Source organism: Triturus cristatus, chromosome 4_1 (genome assembly GCF_964204655.1).
Source record: "Triturus cristatus chromosome 4_1, aTriCri1.1, whole genome shotgun sequence".
NCBI lineage: Eukaryota > Metazoa > Chordata > Amphibia > Caudata > Salamandridae > Triturus > Triturus cristatus.
The window spans coordinates 992,842,301-992,866,257 of NC_140585.1; the positions used below are offsets into that span (position 1 = coordinate 992,842,301).

Sequence of the window (23,957 nt, forward strand, 5' to 3'; positions counted from 1 at the left end):
ATCAGAAGCCCAAAGGCCCCCCCATGAGCTAGATGTATCGCTTCATCAGTATCCAATTCTTGGAGCGTCTAAGCGCCAACCCATTCGAATAGGCCCCTGCGGAACCCCCTTCTAACCATAAAATTATGAGGTTCCTTTCAAGGGCTGAAGCGCTACCCTCCCCTTTAAGGCTGCAATTCTACAAAGAGCTCAGAGCGAATGCATAACCCTCCCAGCCTGACGAGCACTTGAACTAGGGGGTGCACATCTATACTACACCTAACTATAATTTCTGACATAATGGGATAATCATAGAAAGAGTCTCTCACATTTTAGCGATAACAAAGAACAGTCTAATACTACACCCAATGAGATTATCCACTACCTTCAGGGCAGAAACATCCATGCTAGATAACCATCTTAATCATAGTCACATATCTCTAGCACTTATAAATACTTCCACAAAAAGCTAGGCTTGCGGCGTGCTTTAGTCATTTTCATCTAAGGTACCTCCCTCTGCCCCCTGTTATCGTTCCAAAGCAGCACCACATTGCTGTTCCTTAGTGTAGTCTTTGAGCACTTTTTGAAGGGACTTGGGGTCCTGACAGATCTTTGAAACACCATTAATGGTAACTCGCAGGCGTGCAGGATAAAGCTTAGCATAGTCCAGTTCTTGGGCTCTTAGCGCCATCTTCAATGGAGCAAACTGTCTGCGCGCCTCCTGGACCCTAGCTGTAAAGTCGGGGAACAGCGAGATCGTTGAGCCCTCGTATTGTAGTGTCCCGAGTTCCCTGGCTTTCCTCAGGGCCGCATCCCTGTCCCTGTAATTCAAGAACTTAGCAATAATCTGGCGCAAAGGTGCACCCGGAGGCTGCCGCGGGCCCAACAAGCGATGTGCCCGCCTAATGACAAACAGTGCAGAGAAAGTGTCACGGCCCAGTAGTGAGACCAAAGGGTTTTCAATAAATGTTTCCATATTGCCGGTGGGTGTCAATTCGGGCAGACCCATAAGTTGTACATTACTCCTTCGAGACCTAGCTTCGAGGTCCTCTGCTTTATCTTGCAGCTGCATTAAAGCTTTCCGCATCTGTTTCTGTGTTGCGTCCGTCTCCATATGTGACTCGTCATCTTTAGTGATGCGCCTCTCTGCCATATCAATCCTTTCCGTGTGCTTATCGAGGTGTTCCGACATGCGATCCATGCGGTAAACAAACAAATCTATCTCATAGTAACAGGAAGGTAACTCTTTGTATGTGGCAGCATTGAAGCACTCATTCTGAGTGTCCTAGTAATCTTGATGATGCATTTAATGGAAGTTAATGGCTCCACTGAGAGTGCAAGTTGTGGTGGTTTACTGGGAGAAATGTAAAAGACCAGTCCTAAATGAGTGCGAATTCATGCAAAAACACTGATTTGAGCATCTTATTCCCCAAAATCACACAATAGGAAGTATTACTGTTGTTTCTCCCTCTACCACCCTATCCCCTACCCGTTTCTGTTATTGGAAACTTCGGCACTGGGGGATAAAAAGAATATGTGACCAAACTCCACTTTTCTGGGAATCCTGCCTTCAGTGGTATTAAAGACTGGAAGGTTGGCATAGGAAGATATCTCAGGGTGCTTTTTTACTTGCAATGTAAATTCACACTTGGTGGCCTATACACACCAGATAGCCTGTGGATTTAGAGCACTCTTGCCCAGTTTCACCAACTCAACCTAGAGCTCATGGCCTATGTGGTAGAACGATACAGGTACTTTTAACTGTAATGTTCAGTTGCAAATGTTTCATGTGGTAATACTGAAAGAGCGCCATGGATTTCTTGATCTAGCTATTTTATTTGCTTGGAGTCATATTTGCTTGAGATCAGTGCCAACAACCATTCTTCTAATATCAGGAGGTTTTAAGTACCTAGCCCACTTATAGTTGTATGATGATGATGGTTCTGGAAAGAGCTTACCAGGAGTAATAGGCTAAAAAAAAAACAGGTCATACACTATCAACATCAGCATGCCCTGGCCTAGAGCCTAACTGTGAGAAAAAAATCTGTATCTGATATACTATTAATTGATTCTCGTAGCTATAATAAATTGAGTGCCGTTTGCAACTTAGGGACAGAGTAAAATAGATTCAGTTTCCAAACTGCAAAGTAGATGTAGTGTAACTGGAATTTTGCAGTTTACATAGGGATTGTCACATGTGACTTTGTGCTTTTGTTAACCATTAATATTGAATCTTTATTAATTGCTAGTTTTTCTGCCAGTTGCATAAGAAAATGAAATCAAGGAAGACAGAGCTTGGCTACAGATTGGGGTAACTAATGCAGTTAAGCTCTAAACCAAATGGGTGTATAAGCCATTGTAGGGCATTGTTCTATACCAAACCTTTAATGGTGCAACACAGTATTATTAAAATTACTTTAGTGTTCTCATAATTAAATGTACTGTTTCAGGAATAAATTAGTACATTTTTTTATGTTCACACTACCCTGCCTTTTTCCTGATGGTTTTCTTTTGTAACCTTTGCATTTTCATTTCTAACTTTACATCTGCTGTTTCCTTTTCTTTCATTTTTAATTTGGAGAAAAAACTTCTTAAGAGAAAGGTAAGGAACACGGCATTTTCAAACTTGGACTCATTAATGACACCCAGCTAGATTTAGGTGTGTTTATCCTTTCCGTAAATAGAAGTGCTTTCTTTTTCCAGTATACATTGCATGATTATTTCTTAGAAATTGAAAATTTAGCACAATTTGTTTTGTTTTGCTTTGCCAATAGAATGAACAACTCAGACAGGATGTCAATGACTATCAGAGACAAATCGATTCCCAGCGAGAAACCCTCATATCACGCCGAGGTGGAGATGCCGACTATAGGGCCCAGTTGTCCAAAAAGAATTTGGAGCTTGTGCAGTATCTTGATGAAATTCAGGTCAGTATATTATGTTGCCAGTGTGGGTTATAAGAGAATTCAGTTTGCGAGTGCAAGTTTTTAAATCTCATTGTATACACAATTGTTTTATTACATGATAGAATCTTACTGAAGCTAATGAGAAGCTGGAACTTCAGAACCAGGAAATGACTAAAAACCTGGAAGAATCTGTTCAGGAAATGGAGAAGATGACCGATGAGTACAGCAGAATGAAACTTGTTGTGCAACAAACCGATAATGTTATGGACCAATTACGAAAGGAAAAAGAACAATACAGACTTCAGGTAAGAATTGGTTATCCATGCTTGTAATTTGGCCTCAAAGTTTCTCTACTCTATTTTAGTTCCTAAGCAGAGCCACAGCTTAAGTGATTGGAGCAGTATCAGCTCACCAATTTCAGGAATTGGCATTTTGGGAAGATTTGGTCACCTCCACTGCTAAAATATAATAGCTGCTCGGAAATATACTGTTCAAGGCATATGAGCTGCAGATCACACACTTAGAATAGTAGATCGCCATCTGGTGTTGGGCTCGGATGCTTGCAGGTTGTTGTTGTCTTCGGAAGAAGTCTTTGGTCACAAGATAGAAGACTCCTCCCTTGGACCACAGTGCGCATGGGCATCCACTCCATCCTCAGATTGTTTTTTTTCCGCCATTGGGTTCGGATGTAACTTTTCCACTCCGGTTGAAACTCTCAAATACAAGCTGTTCGAGGCATATGAGCTGCAGATTGTACACTTAGCATAGGTCGCCATCTGGTGTTGGGCCCGGATGTTTGCAGTTTGTTTTTCTTCTTGGACAGTCTTAGGAAGTCACGAGTTTGGTGACTCCTCCTTCGGTCCGTACTGCGCATGGGCTTCGGCTCCATCCTCAGATTGTTTTTTTCCGCCATCGGGCTCGGATGTGATACTTCGTGCTCCGGCTTCGAACTTCTACGGTTCCAGCCTCGACGAAAAATCCTCGATTCTTCGAGTTCCTTCATCATCTTCATCTCTCGAAGCGGCACTTTTCTCCATCCCGTACATCGACACCGGCCTTCGGGCCCTCCGCGACTCCGGTCCCGGCCGATGGAAAGGACTCCGTTCAAAAAGTGGCCAAAATGTGGGTCTAAATTTCCCCACACCGACCTCCATCGGGTGTGTAACCTTTGCCTCTCTCCGGAACACGAGGCTAGAGACTGCCCCGCCTGCAAGTCTTTTCGATCGAAGAAGACCATCCGAGATCGAAGAGCTCGACGCACCATGGCGCACTCATCCTCGGCAGCTCCACCGGACATCTTCGGAGACGACGCCGAAGCTTCGGGGCAAACACACACCGAGCAGGAGGAAGACGTCGTCAGCGCTTCCGAGGCTGACGACTCCGACGTGGAGGACGTTACACCAGCGCAGCGGGCCGTGAGTACTATGCCCCCTCCCACCCCCGCGCCGAAAACCAAAGAGACTCAGGTTACTCCCTCGCCTTCCGGCCTGGGCAAAACCAAAACCAAAACTTCGATCACCCCACCTTCGGGCCCGGTGTCGAAGCACCCAAAGTCTCATGGCAGCTCGGGATCGAGCCAGCCGACACCCGGTGCCGAAAAACAGCATCCGGCACCGAAGACTGCAAAATCCAGCTCGACTCCGAAACCACCGGTGCCGAAGCCTGGACACTCGGTGCCGACCAAACACAAACACAAATCTGTCGGCACCGACGCTCCGGCGCCGAAACATCATTCGACGCCGAAACACCCGGAGACCTCAAAAAAGCATGGCGCACACAGACCATCGAAACCCCCGGTTCCGAAATCACCGGTGCCGACATACGACTCGACACCGTTGGCTCTGTTTACACCAGACCCTTTACAAAAGACTTTGTCCAAAGATCCAAAGACTGGGCTTTTGACTTTAACTACCAAGAAAAGACGCCTTGATGCTCCGGCTCCTCCTCCTCCACCCAAAAGGAAGGACTCTGCTACTTCTCCCCTCAGAGTGCCCTCCCCACCACCGCCTCCCCTACCCACTCCACCTCCTCCACCGCCTCCACCTCACAGGTCTCCGCCACCTTTACCTCACTACGATCCGGCCCCATCCCCAGATCCGGATGATGGGGATCCGGACAATTACCCAGCGGACGCCCCAATGGATCCCACTCCACCAGGGACCCCAGATCCATGGGAGGATTACAATAACCCTGATATACCCAATGTACCTCAGGACGACCTATACCCATCAAGGCCGTCTCCTCCAGAGGACTCCTTAGGGTTTCATCATTTAGTGCAGAGAGCAGCACACTACCATGGGGTGGACATGCACAGTGAGCCAGTAGAAGAAGACTTCCTACTGGATACATTTGATATACAAGACAAATCTACTTCCATTTTACCCATGCTTAAGGGTGTCACCAAGCACGCTACAGAGGTGTTCAAAGACCCTGTCAGAGCCAGAGTACTGAACCCTAGAATAGAGAAGAAGTACAAGGCGGCACCCACAGACCCTGCTTACATCAAGGGCCCTGCTCCCCTAGATTCCCTAGTTGTCTCCACAGCTAGAAAGCGGGCTAACTCCCAATCCTCAGGAGATGCCCCACCGCCAGACAAAGAATCTAAACTTCTGGACGCGTCTGGTAAACGCACCGCCTCCCAAGCTGCAAACATGTGGCGCATTGCAAACACACAAGCACTGCTTGCGCGATATGATAGAGCACACTATGACGAACTAGAGGCTCTTATGCAGCACCTTCCAGAAAAATACAAGCACAAGGCTCATGACCTCATACAGGAGGGTAAACTAATCACAAACACCTCCATTAAGTGTGCCCTCGATGCAGCCGACACTGCTTCTAGGGCCATAAATACCAGTGTCCTGCTTCGTCGCCACGCCTGGCTCAGGATCTCAGGGCTCAAACCTGAAGTCCAGGCATCCATACTTAATCACCCCTTTGACCAGGAAACACTCTTTGGGCCAAAGGTAGACGAAGCGCTCGAAAAGATGAAGAAAGACACAGACACAGCAAAGTCTATGGGGGCACTCCAAACACAAGCCTCCAAACGTTCCTTTCGACGCTCGTCCTTTAGTGGCACAGGTAGAGGCTCCTCCACCGATAACGCCTCTACCTCCTACAAGTCCCCTCCTCAAAATACCTTTTCAAAGGGCAATCAGAGAGGTGGTTACAGGGGTAACAACAATAAGGGCAGGGGCAAAACCAACAACACCCGTTCTGCCACCCCCCCCGCACAATGACTCCCCTCCGCTCCCCCCAGACCATTCCACTCCGGTCGGGGGCAGACTACAAAACTTTATCCACGTATGGGAGTCCATAACATCGGACAAATGGGTGACCCAAATCATTCGGTCAGGGTACTGTCTAGAGCTAACATCTACCCCACCCAATATCCCACCAAGGCACCGTCCAATGTCTCAAGAACATTCCACACTGCTCAAACAAGAGGTACTTTCACTCCTGCAAAAACATGCTATAGAGCAGGTCCCCGTCAACCAACGAAATCTAGGGGTCTACTCTCTATATTTCTTAATACCAAAGAGAGACGAGACCCTCAGACCCATTCTGGACCTCCGGCCTCTAAATGCCTACATACACTCAGACCATTTTCACATGGTCACTCTACAACAAGTCCTCCCACTCCTCTGCCAGGGAGACTTTCTCACAACCTTGGATCTGAAAGACGCATACTTTCACATTCCAATACACCCCTCTCACAGGAAATACCTCAGGTTCGTGGTGGACGGGCAACATTACCAATTCACGGTTCTCCCCTTCGGGGTCACCACCGCACCACGGGTGTTTACCAAATGCCTAGCAGTAGTAGCAGCACACCTCAGACGTCAACATATTCACGTCTTCCCTTACCTAGACGACTGGCTGATAAAAGCCGCGTCCTACGACCAATGTGTGCAGCATACAAACAGCACCATCCAACTGCTCCACCAGCTAGGCTTCACGGTGAACTACCAAAAGTCCCACCTCATACCATCTCACACAAAGCAATACCTCGGGGCCACTATAGACACCTCCAAGGGTATTGCCTATCCAAACTCAGCCAGAATCACAAGCATTCAAGCCTTACGCAAAACATTCCTTCCTCAGCACTCTCTTCCAGCAAGAGTGTTTATGAAGCTCATAGGAATGATGGCGTCTTGCATTTTCATAGTGCCCCATGCAAGACTCCACATGCGTCCACTTCAAGAGTGCCTAGCACAACAGTGGAACCAGGCCCAGGGTCAGCTGACGGATCTGGTGTTGGTGGACGGCCGCACACATCACTCTCTGCAGTGGTGGAACACCACAAACCTTTCCAAAGGGCAGCCGTTCCTGGACCCGGTTCCTCAAGTGACTCTAACAGCGGACGCATCGCTCTCCGGCTGGGGAGCGCACCTTCTACACCTCACCATGCAAGGTCTATGGACGCCACAGCAAAAATCGCTCCACATCAACCATCTGGAGCTCTTGGCGATCTTTCTAGCCCTAAAATCTTTCCAAAAACAGATTTCGGGCAAAGCAGTCCTCATTCACACAGACAATATGACTGCAATGTATTATATCCAAAAACAGGGGGGGACACACTCTCCCCAGCTCTCCCGCTTAGCCCAGAGCATATGGAGATGGGCAATTCCTCAAAACATCTTTCTCCTGGCACAGCACGTTCCAGGCGTACAAAACACCATGGCAGATCTGCTCAGCAGACAAACGCAACAAATACACGAATGGGAACTGCATCCACAAGTTCTTCACCCATTCTTCCAACAGTGGGGGCATCCTCAAATAGACCTCTTCGCCACCCAGGAAAACAAAAAATGCCCAAGCTTCGCCGCCAGATACCCACACCCATTGTCCAAGGGCAATGCGATATGGATGAACTGGTCAGGCAGATTTGCATACGCCTTTCCACCTCTCCCACTAATTCCATTAGTGGTCAGGAAGCTACAACAGCACTCCCTCACACTCATTCTGGTAGCTCCGACGTGGGCCAGACAGCCGTGGTACACCACGCTACTACAACTGTCAGTGGTACCACATCAAAAACTGCATCTATCCCCATGCCTCCTAACCCAGAACCATGGAGAAATCAGGCACCCGGACCCAGCTCAGCTCAACCTGGCGATCTGGCTCCTGAAATCCTAGAATTCGGATACCTTAACCTTCCCCCTGATTGTATGAACATCATCATGGAAGCCAGACGTCCTACCACTAGAGCATGCTATGCCGCAAAGTGGAAAAGATTTGTAATTTACTGCCGTAACAATACAATCAACCCTCTAGATGCATCCATACAGCACATCATATGCTATCTGCTCCATCTTCACAGGTGTAACCTGGCATATTCATCCATACGCCTACACCTAGCAGCGATCGCTGCTTATCTACAAAACAGGCAGCATTTATCACTCTTCAGAGTGCCCGCTATTAAAGCCTTCATGGAAGGCCTTAAACGAGTAATTCCTCCCAGGGCACCACCTTCCCCTGTATGGAATCTAAATTTAGTTCTTACACGACTAATGGGTCCGCCCTTCGAACCAATGCACAAATGTGAGCTACAGTTTCTCACCTGGAAAACAGCTTTCCTTGTAGCTATCACTTCCCTTAGAAGGGTTGGTGAAATACAAGCGTTCACCATACAGGAACCCTACATACAAATGCATCACAGCAAGGTCATACTTCGCACAAATCCGAAGTTTCTGCCCAAAGTCATTTCCCCCTTCCACCTCAATCAATCAGTGGAATTACCTGTCTTCTTCTCGCAACCCCAATCTGTTGCAGAAAGGGCCTTACACACACTTGATGTAAAAAGGGCGTTACTATACTACATACAAAGAACGCAACCCTTCAGGAAGACTAAACAATTGTTCGTTTCCTTCTCTCCACCACATAAAGGCAACCCCATTTCAAAATCAGGGATAGCTAGGTGGATTGTAAAATGCATACAAATTTGCTATCAAAAGGCAAAGAGAACATTATCTGTTCCCCCTAAAGCCCACTCTACAAGAAAGTTAGGGGCTTCTATGGCTTTTCTAGGGAATATACCCTTAGATGACATCTGCAAGGCAGCCACATGGTCTACACCGCACACCTTCACAAAACACTACTGTGTAGATGTGCATTCCAAGCAGCAAGCTAGGGTGGGCCAGGCTGTACTAAAGACACTTTTTCAAACAGCTGCAACGGATACCGGTGGTCGCCGCTAAGGTTGGGTACTGCTATATAATCTATGCTAAGTGTACAATCTGCAGCTCATATGCCTCGAACGGAATATGCTACTTACCAGTATGCATCTGTTCTTGGCATGTAGAGCTGCAGAGTTGTACACGCCCACCCGCCTCCCCGGCTACCTGTATCCGTTCCAGTACATCTTATTTAGATACAACACATGGGTTTCTCACTGTTATTACTACCCTCCATCATTTCCCTGTTGGCGAAAAACAATCTGAGGATGGAGCCGAAGCCCATGCGCAGTACGGACCGAAGGAGGAGTCACCAAACTCGTGACTTCCTAAGACTGTCCAAGAAGAAAAACAAACTGCAAACATCCGGGCCCAACACCAGATGGCGACCTATGCTAAGTGTACAACTCTGCAGCTCTACATGCCAAGAACAGATGCATACTGGTAAGTAGCATATTCCTTTCGAAGCGAAAAAACTTCTACAACTACATCGAAGCACCTTCACTCGACATCGAATTCATCGGCTCGATTCCGGACATCGACGTGGGCTGCTGGGCCTATCCACGCCGTGAGGCCTACGGCTCATGGAAAGGACGCTGTGTAAAAAATACCCCCAGTGTGGAGCAAAATGTCCGCACAGTGACCATCACAAAGTCTGCAACCTGTGCCTATCACCGGAACACGACAAAGCCAGTTGTCCAGCCTGCGCAGCATTTCGATCCAAAAAGACCAAAACGGGATCGAGGAGCTCGACGCCATATCAGGGCACATAAACCAGCCCCGGAACCAGAAAATATCTTTGATGAGGGTCCCGACGTCCCGGAAGAAGGTTCCGAGGAACTTCAAATCATCTCAGAAGCAGACGACTCAGACGACCCCATTACTCCTGGGCAACGCGTGAGTGCCACTGCCCCAACCCCGCCAAAACCAAAGGCATTGGTCAAGACTTCGCCAGCTGGCCTCAGTCGAGACCGAAAACACCCTTCAGAAGCCTCGCCTCCGGGCTCGGCTCCGAAGAAACATAAGCCTTCTGGTGGCTCGGGCCCGAGTAAGCCGCATATAATTGTACCTTCGGCACCGAAGACAAAAGACCCCTCGGCACCGAAATCGGATCCGACACCCTCGGCACCGAAAACATCGAGGCCCATAGATAAACAGGCACCGAAACTTCCCAAACCAAAAGACTTAACTTCGGCACCGAAACCCCCATCGGCACCGAAACCCCCATCGGCACCGAAACCACCGGCTAAGGACTATAATACATCTCCTAAAGCCAAAGACTCGATCGATCAACCAAAACCTCGATCGGAACCGAAAAAATCGGAGCCGAAATCTGTTCCTGAAGAACAAGAACTTTTCCATCCAGATCCAACACAAAAAAGGATCTATATTAATCCAAAGACTGGACATGTCACTGCAGTGCCATGTAAGAAACGGAAAATGGATACAACACCTGCCCCAGTTCCTATAACAAAGAAGGACTCGGCAACATCACCTATTCCTCCTTCCCTCTGCCATACGTCCTTCTACCCCACCCCCTCTGCCTACACCACCCTTACCTCTACCATCTCCATCACATACACCACCTCCACAAGATGATGATGATGACCTAGGGGAAGGGGGTGATCCTGGTGATCCTAACGATCCGTTCACGGATCCAGATACAGCACCATTGGACGATTGGGCATACCCTCTACCAGATATGCCCGACCCTGTACCATATCCCTCCAAACCATCACCTCCAGATGATCACCTGAGGTTTGGACAACTAGTAAACAGGGCAGCACTTTACCATGGCGTCACCATGCACTCCGATGCACCCGAGGAAGATTTCCTCTTAGACACATTTGAACAGTCTCAGAAAATAGTACAAATTCTACCTATGATTAAAGGTGTCACAAAACACGCCACAGAAGTATTTAAAGACCCCGTCCGTGCCAGGGTACTTAACCCAAGAATTGAGAAAAAATATAGACCTGCCCCAGAAGATCCTTGTTACATCAAAGGACAGCTCCCTCTTGATTCTTTGGTTGTTTCCAACGCAAGGAAACGCGCCAACTCCCAAACCACGGGAGATACACCACCCCCTGACAAAGTATCTAAACTATTAGAAGCCTCAGGCAAACGAGTAGCAGCACAAGCTGCTAATCATTGGCGTATTGCCAACACCCAAGCACTACTAGCACACTATGATAGGGCTCACTGCGATCAGTTGGAGAATCTGCTACAACACCTGCCAGACCAGTACAAGACCCAGGCAAATGACCTTATACAAGAGGAAAAACGTATCTCAAATGCGTCAATTAAATGCGCACTTGACGCCGCAGACACCGCCTCTAGAGCTATAAACCCAAGTGTACTCCTCAGACGCCATGCCTGGCTACGCATTTCAGGCTTTAAGCCAGAAGTACAAAGTACCATCCTCAGCCAACCATTTAACCAAGAACAGCTATTTGGGCCAGCAGTAGACACTGCACTCGAAAAAATGAAAAAAGACACAGAGACTGCTAAGTCCATGGGAGCATTGCAGTCTCCACAACCACGCGGCTCCTTTCGGCGCTCCTTCTACAGAGGAGCCTCCAAGAATATGGGAGCAGACACCTCCTCTACCTTCAAAACCTCTCAACAAACATCCCCCAGTAGAGGATATTTTAGAGGAGGATATAGAGAAAACAACACCAAGGGACGAGGTCGAGGCAATACCAACACTCGTACCTCCCCCACCACAAAACAGTGACTTTCCTCCACTCCCCCCAGACCATTCCACTCCAGTCGGGGGAAGACTCAAACAGTTCCTACCTGTCTGGAACTCCATCACAACAGACAAGTGGGTAAGACAAATTATCCAGTATGGTTACTGCCTGGAACTCACCACTACCCCCCCACACATACCACCCAACTAGCGTTCCATGACACCAGACCATCTTACGCTCCTCAAACAAGAGGTTCTCTCATTGCTTCAAAAACACGCAATAGAACCAGTACCCTTACAACATCAGGTTACAGGGGTATACTCACTGTACTGCCTAATCCCCAAAAAGGACGGGCCTCTAAGACCAATACTCGACCTCACACCCCTAAATCTGTATATAAACTCAGATCATTTCCATATGATCACTCTTCAACAAGTGCTCCCACTACTACAACAAGGCGATTTCCTTGCCACACTAGATCTCAAGGATGCTTATTTTCACATTCTCATACATCCTGCTCACAGGAAGTACCTAAGGTTTGTGGTGGACGGACAACACTATCAGTTTACAGTCCTTCCATTCGGGGTGACAACTGCGCCCAGAGTATTCACCAAATGTCTAGCAGTTGTAGCAGCGCATCCCAGAAAACAACAAATTCATGTCTTCCCGTATCTAGACGACTGGCTAATAAAAGCCAACTCATTCAACAAATGCGTTCTACACACTCACCAAACTATTCAACTCTTACACAGCTTGGAATTCACAATAAACTATCACAAATCTCATCTCCAACCCTCCCACATACATCAATATCTGGGAGCCACCATAAATACCTCCAAAGCCCTGGCATATCCCAGCCCAGCCAGGATAGCCAACATACAAGCTCTAATCGCAAAATTTCAAACCCAACACTCTCTTCCAGCAAGAGTGTTCATGTAACTCATAGGCACGATGGCGTCCTGCATCTTCATTGTGCCTTATGCAAGACTGCAAATGCGTCCCTTGCAAGAGTGTCTAGCACGTCAGTGGAATCAGGCTTACGGACAACTAACAGATCTGGTGTTGGTGGACAGCCGCTCACATCGCTCTGTAAAATGGTGGAACACTATAAACCTGTCCAAAGGGCGGCCGTTCCTCGAGCCTCTTCCACAAATAGTGCTAACAACGGACGCATCACTCACAGGATGGGGAGCCCATCTCCTAGGACACACCACTCAGGGCAAATGGACCACTCAACAGAAAGTGCTCCATATCAATTACCTGGAACTACTGGCAATATTCCTAGCACTAAAAGCATTCCAAATACATCTCCAGAACAAGACTGTCCTCATCCGTACAGACAACATGACAGCCATGTATTATATACAAAAACAAGGAGGCACACATTCTCTCCAGCTGTCCCACCTCGCACAGTTCATTTGGAGATGTGCCGTTCCCCAGAACATATACCTAATTGCAGAACACCTTCCAGGGGTTCACAATCAGATTGCCGACCTGTTAAGTCGACAGACTCAACAGATCAACGAATGGGAATTGCACCCACAAGTCCTACTCCCCTTTTCCCAACAATAGGGCCAACCAGACATAGATCTGTTCGCCACACACGAAAACGCAAAATGCCCAACCTTCGCCGCCAGGTTTCCCCACCCACAGTCGAAGGGCAATGCGATATGGATGAACTGGTCAGGCAGATTTGCGTACGCTTTTCTGCCTCTCCCACTCATTCCATTCGTGGTACGCAAGCTCCGGCAACAGTCTCTCAAACTGATCCTAGTAGCTCCCACATGGGCACGCCAGCCCTGGTTCACAACGCTACTGGAGCTCTCTCTAGTTCCACACCAAAAACTGCACCTCTCCCCGTCCTTATTAACCCAGAACCATGGAGAAATCAGACACCCAGATCCAGGTCAACTGAATCTAGCGATCTGGCTCCCGAAGTCCTAGAGTTCGGTTACCTCATACTACCACCAGACTGCATGAATATTATAAAAGAGGCCAGGCGACCTACTACTAGAGCCTGCTACGCTGCAAAATGGAAAAGATATGCCATTTACTGCACTAACAATGATATACGCCCACTGGATGCATCCATCCAGAACATCATTTGCTACTTACTACACTTGCAAAGATGTAATTTAGCGTACTCATCCATACGTCTCCACCTAGCAGCATTAGCAGCCTACTTACAAAATCGACAACACTTGTCACTATTTAGAGTACCTGCGATGAAAGCCTTCATGGAAGGCCTTAAGAGAATTATTCCGCCCAGATTACCACCTTCCCCAGTGTGGAATCTAAACATTGTTCTTACAAGGCTCATGGGACCCCCATTTGAACCTATGCATAAATGCGAACTGCAGTTCCTCACATGGAAAGTGGCTTTCCTTATTGCTATCACATCCCTTAGAAGGGTAAGTGAAATCCAGGCTTTAACCATACAAGAACCATTCCTACAATTACACCGCAGCAAAGTGGTTCTTAGGACAAATCCCAAATTCCTGCCAAAAGTCATATCTCCGTTCCATCTTAACCAACCAGTTGAGCTACCAGTGTTCTTCCCAAATCCGGACTCGGTAGCTGAAAGAGCTCTTCATACCTTAGACGTTAAAAGAGCCCTGCTTTACTACATTCACAGAACCAAATCATTCCGCAAAACCAAACAATTGTTTGTTGCTTTCTCTCCACCACATAAAGGCAACCCCATTTCCAAATCCGGGATAGCCAGGTGGATAGTTAAATGTATCCAAATATGCTACCACAAGGCTAAACGCACAATATCAGTTCCCCCTAGAGCGCATTCCACACGCAAAATAGGGGCTTCCATGGCATTCTTAGGAAACATTCCCTTAGAAGATATTTGTAAGGCAGCCACATGGTCTACAACACACACCTTCACTAAACACTACTGTGTTGACGTGCAAGCAAAACAACAAGCTTCTGTAGGTCCGGCTGTCCTTAAAACCTTATTCCAAACTGCTGCAACCGATACAGGTGACCACCGCTAGGGGAGACACTGCTATATAGTCTATCCTAAGTGTGTGATCTGCAGCTCATATGCCTCAAACGGAATATGCTACTTACCAGTATGCATCTGTTCTTGGCATGTAGAGCTTCAGAGCCACACACGCCCACCCACCTCCCCGGGACCTGTATCTGTTCCAGCATCGTCTTACTTAGACATTACACATGGACATCTTTCTTTTTACAAACTCCATCATTTCCCATCATGGCGAAAAACAATCTGAGGATGGAGTGGATGCCCATGCGCACTGTGGTCCAAGGGAGAAGTCGCCTATCTCGTGACCAAAGACTTCTTCCGAAGACAACAACAACCTGCAAGCATCCAAGCCCAACACCAGATGGCGATCTACTATCCTAAGTGTGTGGCTCTGCAGCTCTACATGCCAAGAACAGATGCATACTGGTAAGTAGCATATTCCTTATCACCAACAAAAAAACAACTTGACTATGCAACAAGTATGTTGTAAATCATGACATTGTATTTAAAATGTTCCCAACCTAATCTTGTTAACATTTACAAGATACTTTCTTTTGTAATGTGGGCAGGCAAGCTTCATAAGTGAGAAATAATATTTTCACTACCTATATGTATGCCTGGCTAGTTATGAATTGTTCACTACAAGCGTATAAGGAATTACTGTGTGTGGATGTGTAAATATGAATGGATTTGATAAATGGCATGGGTCATTGTATTCAGCCATCTTGGTTGTTGATCAGTAAACAACATGTATTGACTGTGGGACTCCTCTGGCTCATTATTTCACATTCAGACATGTTTCATTGGCAGCAGAATAGTGGGAACTCTAGGACTCCGTTCTATATCCCTCTGTCTAGCTGTGGTTATGGAAGAGTTTGTTGGCTCTGTGCTGATATCGTATGTTCCTATCTCTGTTCAGTGTAATGGCTGGTCCTAGTTGTGTGGGAGACACTGTCATCAACCAAATCCCCCAGACCACATGAACCCATTTTAGTGGCTTTTCCATGCTTTCCTTTCCATGCTTATACAATCCTCCGAGATGGGTAAGAGTGCTCGTCCTCTCAATTTGGCAACCCCACTGTTGTTGCCCCGTTGTCTGTGGCATGATAGGTTCAAACAAATATTCCTACCCAATGTTTATCAGTCTATCATTTCTCAGATCACGGGCAACTAGCAAAAGTTGTAACTTTGACAGTTTTTCATTTAGCTTTCTCCTTATTTCATTTCTCAAAGACAGTTGTGGATTATTCCCAGCCAGTGTATCAACTGTGCACCTTTTGTGTCCAGCAGGGTTGTTTCCCTCTCAGAAATGCAGTTTCTGCAGAAACAGTGCTCACAGAGAACTACAATTTCTGTGGAATTGTGTAAAACAGCATCCATTAGTTATAATTGGTAAACATTGAAACTACACACACTTGTAGGTTGTGGTAGTTTGGGACGTTTACCTATGATCTAGCCGTCATGGATTTCACTTTATCTATCCATCGGAATCTTGGCTAGGAAACAAATCTGTCCTTGTCTTTTTATTTCTAACCCTTGTTTGGGACTGCTCTTGGCATGCTAGGAGGATCTTACCCCTAAGAGGGTTAAAGCTGGATAGTTCTTACCTTGCACATCTAATGGCAAAACCAGCGAGTTGATGGATGCTGCCCTTAATCAACTAAGGACTCTAATTGTGATTCTCCCTGTAATGAACAATACCAATTGTTTGCAAATGGGGAACTCATTTCTAATTAAAATGTTGTATTTTCCTTCTGTGTCTGCAGTGAGTCTCATGGGTTTAATAATATCCATTATGAGCTTGCTATGGAGGCAGACCACTGGACAAGCACCAGAGTCCACAGAAGGTGTCAAGGGGGTATTCCCATAAGGTGGACGGGGTCCTCAACAGAAGAAAGAGGGGGGAGACAAAAATAAAAACAAGAAGTTCTCCAACGGCCCCCAAAAGAACCCTCAGGGGAAGAATTAGTCCCAGCCTGACCACAACAAAAGTAGGTTTCCTGAATAGAGGTCCTAGAGGTTCAACCCCAAATGTTATGACTGCTATTGGTATTGGCACATGAAGGTAGATGCTAAATGCCCCAAAAGGGCGCAGCCCCCTACTGATGGACCGACACCTGGGTTGACAAGTGTGGTGCTTGGTGAGGAGGTTGTCCCAGTTAGCATGAGGGTTAGTGCAAAGGTTCCCATAGTGTTCTGGCTGACAAGTTGATTGTGCTTAAATCCCACATGCCTTTGAATACTTCCAAGTACAGGTAGTGGGCCATCATTAATGGGCGAAGGATGGAGGCTCTGAGGGACACAGGAACCAGCATGACTATCTTCAGGTGTAATTTGGTGTCCTCAAAGCTGGTAATCCCCAATATAATATACCAGGTTGTGGTAGAAGACAACTGTGAGAGGCACTACCCTGTGGCTTTGGTTCCCTTTGAGTGGTAGGGGTTGTGGTCTTGGGTTCATTGAAAGTATATGAGTCCTGCAGTGCCTGTAGACTATCTACTTTGGGATGACTTGAAGCACACTGTCTCGAAGGAAGTGGAGCTCCGGTTCCACCTGGATATGGTAAGGTTGCCTGAGTGGGTGTACCTGGCCACAAGGTCCATTACAGCCCGAGAGAATAATCAATTAGGTTTTGTGGTAAAATGGCTGCGTGGTGGAGAAAGGGCCAGGGCGAGTGAAACCTGCCCCTGAAAACTCCATTGGTCTGGGAGGTTTGCCTGAGCTGGCTGGTTGGCTAGCTGAGGGAGGGCTCACCAGGGAAGAATTCTGCAAGTCTCAGAAGGAGTGCTCTGCCCTTGAGCATCTCATACGACGGGCCAAGGCCAGTACCCAAAGTCTCCCCACCGTGAACTCCGGTTCTGTGTGAAATATAGAGGGCTTAAATCAGTTACAAAAAATGATGCTTATCTCATCCTTCAAGCTGATGAGCTCATATATGGGCTTGAAGCTGCCTAATTCCTGAGTAACTTTGATTTATCTTCAGGGTACTGGTAGATTGCCCTAACTGAGAGGGCTAAGGAGAAGTCTATATTCTTCACCCTATAGGGCCACTTCTAGTTTAAAGTGCTGCCCTTTCGGTTAAAGAATGTCCCTTCCACCTTCCAGAGGCTGGTCGACAGGGCTCAGGTTGGAATGGAGGATTTCAGTACTGCCTACCTGGACGACATTGCAGTTTACATTTCCAGCTAGGAGGATCACTTGTTATACCTCCAGGAGGTGCTTCCCACCCTGCAGCAGTAGGCCTTATTATCAACGCCTGCAAGTGCCAAAAAGGGCAGGGATCTGTGGTATATCTGGAACACCTAGTTGGCGGGGGCTAGGGTGCAGCTCCTCCAAGCCAAGACTGATTCTGTTCTGGCCTGGTAACCCCTAAAACAGAGACTGAAGTGAAGGCCTTTCTGGGCCTCACTGGATATTACAGAATGTTTATTAAGGGCTATGACATCATTTTTGCCCCCTTAACTTGGCCGACTTGTAAGAAACAGCCTAAGAAGATGTTCTGGACAGAGGCTTACCAGAAAGCCTTTTAGCACCCTGAAGGAGGCCACGTTTACCTGTACTCAAGGCCTCTAAATTCTCCTAGGAGTTTATAGTCCAGACAGATGTTTCAGAGCATGGAATAGAGGCTGTGCTCACAAGAGGGCCTATATTAACCTGCAGCCCTTCATCAGTAGAAGGTTACTGCTCAGGGAACAGAGGTGGAGTGCTATTGAGAGAGAAGCTTTTTCTGTGGTTTTAGGCATGTAAGAAGTTGAGACCATACTTTTTGGGACTAACTTCCAGGTTCTGACTCCCCAAATGCCTCATGCAGACAGGGAGTGAGAATTCCAAACTGTTGAAGTGCCCATCTCTGAACAGGGAATGGACTTTAAAGTAAAACACTGCTCTGGGAATGACCACTCTAATGCTAATGGTATATGCAGATTCTTCCGCCTTAGTGATTAGAAATCCCACGAGGGCGGGTAGTTCTCCCCACTTTAAGATGGGGGGGGGGGGGCGGTGGAGGTGGGGGGTTGTTCCATGTTAGACCAGTCATCCTTGGTGTGATCGTCCCCCAAACCTTTTGCCTTCACCCCTCCTGTGTTCTGAATTTGTTTTTGTTGGATTTAGGACTGTTCCCTTTCCAACTGCTAACCAGTGATAAAGTGCCTGTGCTCTTCCCCTAAAGCATGGTATAATTGGCTTACACCTTATTGGCATGTTTAATTTACTTATAAGTCCCTCGTATATGGTAATGCATGTACCCAGGTCCTGTAAATTGAATGCTACTAAAGGGCCTGCATCACTCATTCTGCAATCCACTCAAGCAGCACTTTAAAACATGCCTCAGGCCTGCCATTGTAGCCTGTGGTGCAGTTTTAAAACTGCTAGTTTGACCCGGCAATATAAACCTTTTGCTAGGCCTAAACCTCCCTTCTTAAAACATGTCAGCCCTAAGGTCGGCCCTATACAGCCCACATGGCAGGGTCATTGTAATTAGAAGATAGGGTATGTACTTTTAAGTTTTACATATCACTGTAATATGCCCCCCCCCCCCAATTTGTTTTTCACTACTGCAAAGCCTATCTTTCCCATTGGATAACATTTGGTTACCTTATTACATTTAATAAGTGTTTCCTCTTGATTGGTAACAGATCAGAATGTACGTTTGGACTCAAAAACATTTGTAATTTAAAACCCTCTTTAATGGTGGATTTTAAGTCACAGTTCTGAAAATGCCACTTTTGGAAAGTTGGCATTTTCATGTCCTAACCATTTGTTCCCTGCAACATGTGTCCTGAGTTTAATAAATGTGAATAGCTTGGCAGTTGTCCTTTGTATTTTCCTCCTAGACAGTAAGACAAAAGGCGACTAGGTAATGGCAGGACAGGCCATCCTGCCAGGATGGGTGGGATAGAGCTCTTCCCTCACCCACTTACATTTCAATAAGATGCCTCCAGCACACACAAGGAAACTTGACACCAGTCTTTTGTCACCCTACAGTACTTGGAGTCTTGACAGGGGAAGGGAAGAACCTTCAAGAACCAGATGTGGGGGAAGCCAGGATGCCATTCCCACGTCAAAGGCTGGCAACAGATCGAAATATTGGACCTCCTGAGACACCTCTGCATTACACTCCTGAACCTGTGGGCTGCGGAAGAAGTACTATCTTGTTTCCCTGCTTGAGACCTGATGTGGTCTCTGGGAGGAAAGACTGGACCTCCTTCCTTTATACCAGGATAACCTAAGTGACTCCAAGGATCAGTTGGCTAACCTCCTGTTCTGATATACAAAGACACAACAAGCTCCAGAGACCTCCTTGCAACTGCTCAGTTGACTTGCTGCAACTAGATTTGCCTGAGCTCTTCTGGCCCCTGCTAGAGTAAGTGTGTCATCCCTAAGAGGTGCCTTGCCAGGTCCTTGACCCTTGACAGACATCTGAGAGCACTCTTCTGCAAAGAAAGGTGAAATCCTTAAGTTGTGAGCTCTTTATGGCTGTGAATGAGCCCGTTTGTGGCAAGACTCTGCCGCCCACGTGGACCACCAACGCAAAGTTCTCGTGAATCCATGTCTTTGCGCTACAGCAACCACCAGCCCACGGTGACCGTCTACACAAAGCTCCATAAATGACTGTTTACAATGCCAGATTGGGTATTCGTGCCACAGCGACAACTCTCCACGATGCCAAACCTGCTCTTCCTGCTACATTGATGACCTTCCACGACCCTCTTCCTATTCCTTGTGGCCTCTTCCACTGGACTCTTCGTGCCGGACTTTAAGAAAGTAACTTTTTCAGCGGAACTGACCTGGTCCCTGTATCCGGCCCATGCTTGTTGGAAGCTGGCTCTGTATATGCTATATCAAAGTAAGGTATAGTTTGCAGAGTCCAGGGAATTCCCAGAAGTATAGCAGAAGCTAAATTAGATAACCACTAACAGCTCTCTTTATAGTACTGTGGTCAAGCAGGTAGGCTTATCAGGAGGCTGTGTTTAGCATTTATTGTATTCACTCAGTCAAGGACTGATTACACACACCCAGATACAGAATCCAAACCAGTCAGGTAAGTATAAAAAATATATGCCTATTTCTTATTTCTAGAACCAAGCAGGGCTTGGTACAGGTAGGAAGAATATGGTTTCAAGTGCAAAACTTTTTAAGGAAATGCAGTTGTGGATGAGATTGCAATCGTTACATGTTTGTATTTCCTTTTAGAACAGTTTGGAATACATAGAAATTACTTTTTTATTACTTTTGGATAACTTTTCGGTTACTTTGAGTATTGGAGGTGATATGCCTAAATATCACACACTGGAGTGTTCCACTGATAGATAAGAACTACACTTTTGAGTTTAAAGCAAAGATACTTTGTTTTCAATGCAAAAGTTCAACTTGACACAACATTTTTATTAACAAAAATCACAACATTGGTTTCTATGGGAAAAAGAAGGTTATCGACTTGCAGGTTTTACTTACCTGCAAACCGATAACCTTCTTTTTCCCATAGAGCCTGCAAGAATAGTTTTTGGGAGTTAGAACCAAGGCTCAGGTAAGCACTCAAACTGCTCTACCAGCGGCACTGGGGCGGCCGGATGCAGAGTGTGGGCCCAATGTTAGCCAGTGGAGCTAAGGAGGCCTTCGGTCAGGGGCTGCTTACGAGCAGGCCACTCTGGTGTGGGAGCAAAGCTCCTGGGTTTAAGATTAACACTGAAGGGGCCAACAATCAGCACAGGAGCTGCACCAACAGGACACAGAGGCGGCCGGATGCAGAGTGCCAAGAAAACGTTGGGTACCCTGTGGTTTTCAATGGATATCTCCGGTTTGAAGAAAAGGGCTGCAGGCTCGGACACTGAGGCTTCCTGAAGGCGACCACTGGCAGGAGCGGTAAGTTGGATTCTTAAGGGAAGCCTGGACACCATTGGTTGGGCCACCCAAGGCTGTGAGGCGTCTGGTGAAGGGGTGTCTTTTGACCTTGGGTCTTCTTACCAGCTCCGGTCTGGTGGCCTTCAGGTTGAGGCTGCAGGCATCTGCTAGAAGCTTGAGGTAGGTCGGGGATCACCAGATCCCAGGTCAGCATCGCTGGGGAGACCTCCTCGTGGTGTTGGGCCACTCGAACTCTGGCGTAGGCGTCGGGTGCGGAGTGGTGCAGATCCGCTGAGCTGTCTGTGTCCGGGTTCTTGCTGGAGTCTTCTTTGAGGAAATCCTGTTCTCACGGGAGACAGAGTTATTAAGATTGGTGCAGGGCAGGTCCTCCAGTTTCTGGGGGGCTGCTGGACACGGCGGGGTTTCCGCTGTAGGCATGTTGGAGTTGGGACAGGCCGTTAGGGCTGAGGCCAAAGCAGTATGTGTCCTCTTCTTCCTGGGCCAGCACTGCACTTCGGTCCTTCTTCTTTCTTCCTCGAATCTGAGGAGGCAAGGTTCGGGGTTTCCCCCAAATATTAAATATTGGGGTGTTTACAGGGGTGTGCAGGTCAGGACCAATGGGTTCCTTCCTTGGGGTCGTTACACCTCCTAATATGCCACCCTCCTGTGGGAGGGGGCATGAGCCTCTTCCTAATTGGCTGGGTCCCCTCATCTTCAATATGGAGGGGACTGAGATGTGTGCTTCACCTCGCCTCCCCCATATGAGGGGTGGGGTTGGCAAGGGTGGGCACACCTCTCCTCGTAATTCGGTTTTCCCACTGATTCTTCCACCCAAAGTGGGGGCCAGAACCGGTGGAAGACAGTTGCGGGGGGGCAGCAAAAGGCAGGGGCAGCATAAAAAGGCGGCAGGCCTTTGAAGCTTTCCCTTCGTGGACCCAGCTCATCCTGGGGGAGGACACATGACACCTCTGCCCAGGATGGGCTTTGTTTCTAGATCCATAGATCAGAGGTCCTCCACCCAGGGGTCCAGAAACCTGTCTGGTGGAGGCAAACGGCTGGTAGACATTCAGGAGCCACAAAAGGGCTGGTCATTTTTCAGTGGGCTTCTCTAAGATGCCCTCTGAGTGCATTTTACATTAAATTCCACACTGGTATCAGTGTGGGTGTAATGTCTTGAGATATTTGCTACCAAACTTCCCAGGTTTCAGTAAAGCCATTATGGAGATGTGAAGTTCACAATCACCAACTCTCAGACCATATACTGTTTATGGCTTTTATGCACTTACAAAGTCTAAGAATGGACTCAGACACTGTAGGGGCACAGTGCTCATGCAACAGTGTCCTCACCTGGGGGCTTGTACACCTGGCTAGAGGGGTGACTTACCTATGTCCCAGGCAGTGGGTTGCAGACATGGCGCACAGAGATGTGTGCCATGTCGACTCTTCACTTTTCTCTGCACGAAAACACGCAATCTGCAATGGCACAATGTGGGTGTGATGTTGCAGGGCCTCTAAGGGTGGCGCAATAGGTGCTGCAGCCCTTTGAAAGAACTCAGGCCCTGGGAACCTGATCGGCAGGGACCTCGGGGACTTCAAGTCAAGTTGCATCGGATGTCAGTCAAAAAGTGGAGGTAATCATGTAAAAAGGGGCACTTTCCTACAGTGCTCCATTGCGGCTGGCCTGAACTTGTGACCCCCCACCTGGTCTAGCACGACCAGTTTACCGTGAGTAGTGCTTTGTCTATTAGGCTCTATACTTTCCTGATACTTTAAAATTACATATCTCTGGTTCTACTAATTTAATTTTTGTCGTTCTGGTATCATTTTATTGATTAAAATGTCGTATATTTTTTCTTAATTGGTGTGGAATTTTTCCTGTGTTTTCATTTTATTACGGTTTGTGGGTTGCATAAATAATTTACTCATAAGTTAAGCCTGACTGCTTTTGTGCCAAGTTACCAGAGGGTTAAGCACAGTTTAATTAAGTGACTTTTGTGGTTCACCTTGACCACGATTGTGGTTGTTGCTTGAGAGGCATGTACACCCCCTCAACCAATAACCCTATAACCTACAGCCATGATATATCATTCTTGTGAACCTGTCCCTTAATTCCAGGGCATACCTGGAGATTGCTCATGAGGCCAGGCTTGTATATGGAATTTCTGAAATAGACTTCTTGCCTCAGATTCCTCACCTTTTGGATATTCCCAAGGCATCAGACTTGATCAGGAATTCTTTTTTGTAGTACCTCTTGTTCAATGAGTTTGTGCTGTGCAGGCCCGCTGTTCGACCTGGTATCTTTAGCATGTTTTCCCCTGTCTTTTTTCTTCTGAAATCCTGTTTTTGACTGTGTGCTGCATTTCGT

At 47.2% G+C, this 23,957-nt stretch overlaps 1 protein-coding gene across 4 annotated transcripts in view; it reads left to right on the forward strand.

Annotated features, from left to right (window-relative positions):
• The window catches only part of CEP290 (centrosomal protein 290), a 1,516,454-nt gene that overhangs the window by 165,706 nt on the left and 1,326,791 nt on the right, over positions 1-23,957 (forward strand). For all 4 annotated transcript variants that reach the window (XM_085653911.1, XM_085653913.1, XM_085653912.1 and 1 more), the window contains exons 8-9: positions 2,754-2,906; positions 3,008-3,190. In XM_085653911.1, the coding sequence (XP_085510037.1) occupies positions 2,754-2,906; positions 3,008-3,190 (336 nt within the window). The remainder of the gene's footprint in view (positions 1-2,753; positions 2,907-3,007; positions 3,191-23,957) is intronic.